Source organism: Triticum dicoccoides, chromosome 4A (genome assembly GCF_002162155.2).
Source record: "Triticum dicoccoides isolate Atlit2015 ecotype Zavitan chromosome 4A, WEW_v2.0, whole genome shotgun sequence".
Taxonomy (NCBI): domain Eukaryota; kingdom Viridiplantae; phylum Streptophyta; class Magnoliopsida; order Poales; family Poaceae; genus Triticum; species Triticum dicoccoides.
The window spans coordinates 25,204,740-25,206,676 of NC_041386.1; the positions used below are offsets into that span (position 1 = coordinate 25,204,740).

General features: G+C 60.1%; 1 protein-coding gene across 1 annotated transcript in view; it reads right to left on the bottom strand.

Moving 5' to 3' along the window:
* Positions 1-419: 419 nt before the first annotated feature.
* The window catches only part of LOC119284710 (phosphoserine aminotransferase 1, chloroplastic-like), a 1,775-nt gene continuing 257 nt past the window's right edge, over positions 420-1,937 (bottom strand). Inside the window, exon 2 of the mRNA XM_037563867.1 lies at positions 420-1,937. Within this exon, the coding sequence (XP_037419764.1) occupies positions 704-1,937 (1,234 nt within the window). The 3' untranslated portion in view covers positions 420-703.

Here is a 1,937-nt window from a genome sequence, read left to right on the forward strand (position 1 = left end):
CAAGATCACAAGAACAGCAAGCCAACAGGTGCCTCTAGGAGACAATGATCAACAAACTTGCTTGCTTACAGATCACAAAAGCAGCCAAACCTGAATTTAGCCCTCAATCATACAGCAGAATCAGAATCTGAAAACAATTGACCATCGACCAACCTTTATTCCCCAATACAACATGTTCCAATCTCAAAAGCCAGCAATGGAAAAGAGATCCCGTAAACGCAGGAAAATGCCGTGGCATTGCAAAATAGCTACCATACTAATACAACAGAATCCTGCACCGGAAAAAATCTACGAAAACGCCGAGAACAAGAATCCTGCCTCTAGGACAGAATGATCGCCAAACTTGCTTGTTCAGATGTCACAGAAGCAAACCAAACCTTGAGTGGGTCTATTTGTAACATAATATAAACTCTCAACCATACATAATAATCAGGTAATCTGAAGCCATCAATCAACTTTTATTCCCCAATACAACATGTTCCAATCTCAAAGGCGAGCAGATGGAGAAGAGTCCCGCAAACGCGGGGAAGATGCAGCAGCATTGCAAAATGGTTACCATACTAATACTACAGACGGATAGCAAATCTCATATGAGCGACGGTGCACAACATCTTGCAGCCTACTTATGTTATGATATATGATAAACAACAAGACATCCTACTAGAGCGAGCGATACCGGAGGACCATGGCGACGACGGGCCGATCAAGGGTTCCTCGCTTGGAAGTCCTTCATGAATGCGACGAGCTTCTCCACGCCGGAGAGCGGCATGGCGTTGTAGATGGAGGCGCGCACGCCGCCGACCGACCTGTGCCCCTTGAGCTGCAGCATGCCCTCCTTGGCCGCCTCGGCGATGAACTGCTTCTCGTAGTCGGCCCCCTTGGCCAGCGTGAAGGGCACGTTCATGAGCGACCGCACCGGCTTGTCCACGGGGCAGACGAAGTAGCCGCCGCTGGCGTCGATGGCGTCGTACAGGATGCCGGCCTTGTGCTGGTTCTTCTTCTCCACCTCGGCGAGGCCGCCCTGCGCGAGCAGGTCCTCGAACACCAGCCCGCAGATGTAGATGGCGAAGCAGGGCGGGGTGTTGTAGAGCGAGGCGTTGTCGGCGTGCGTCTTGTAGTCGAGCATCACCGGCGTGACGGGCTGCGCGCGGCCGACGAGGTCCTTGCGCACGATGGCGATGGTGACGCCCGACGGGCCGACGTTCTTCTGCGCGCCGGCGTAGATGAGGCCGAAGCGGGAGACGTCGACGGGCTTGGAGCAGAAGTTGGAGGACATGTCGGCGACGAGGAGGCCCGCCTCGTTCCTCGGCTCCGGGTAGTCCTTGAACTCGACGCCGTGGATGGTCTCGTTGGAGCAGATGTGGAGGAACCGAGCCCCGGGGTTCTGCGCGAGGGCGCCGAAGTCCGCCGGCAGGGAGGTGTACTTGGCGGCCTTGCCGGACCAGGCGACGGCGGCGGCGGAGTACTTCCCGGCCTCCTTGAAGGCCTTGTCGCTCCAGGAGCCGGAGACGACGAAGTCGGCGGGGTCGGAGGGGGAGGCGCAGAGGTTGAGCGGCGCGGCGGCGAACTGGGTGGTGGCGCCGCCCTGCAGGAAGAGCACCTCGTGGGTGTCGGGGACGGCGAGGAGCGCGCGCAGGTCGGCCTCGGCCTTCTTGATGGCGGCGTCGAACTCCTTGCCCCGGTGGCTCATCTCCATGATGCTCATGCCGGAGCCGCGGTAGTTGACCAGCTCCGCCTGCGCCCTCTGGAGGACGGAGAGCGGGAGCGTGGCCGGGCCCGCCGCGAAGTTGTAAACGCCGCGCTCGCCCGCGGCGGCGAGGGGAGAGGGGGCGGCGGGCGCCGCGACGGCCTGGCAGCGGATCCTGACGGCGCGGGCCGGGACGCGGGCGGAGGGGGCCGCCTTGGGGCTGGCGCGGTGGAGGAGCATGGAGTTGGGG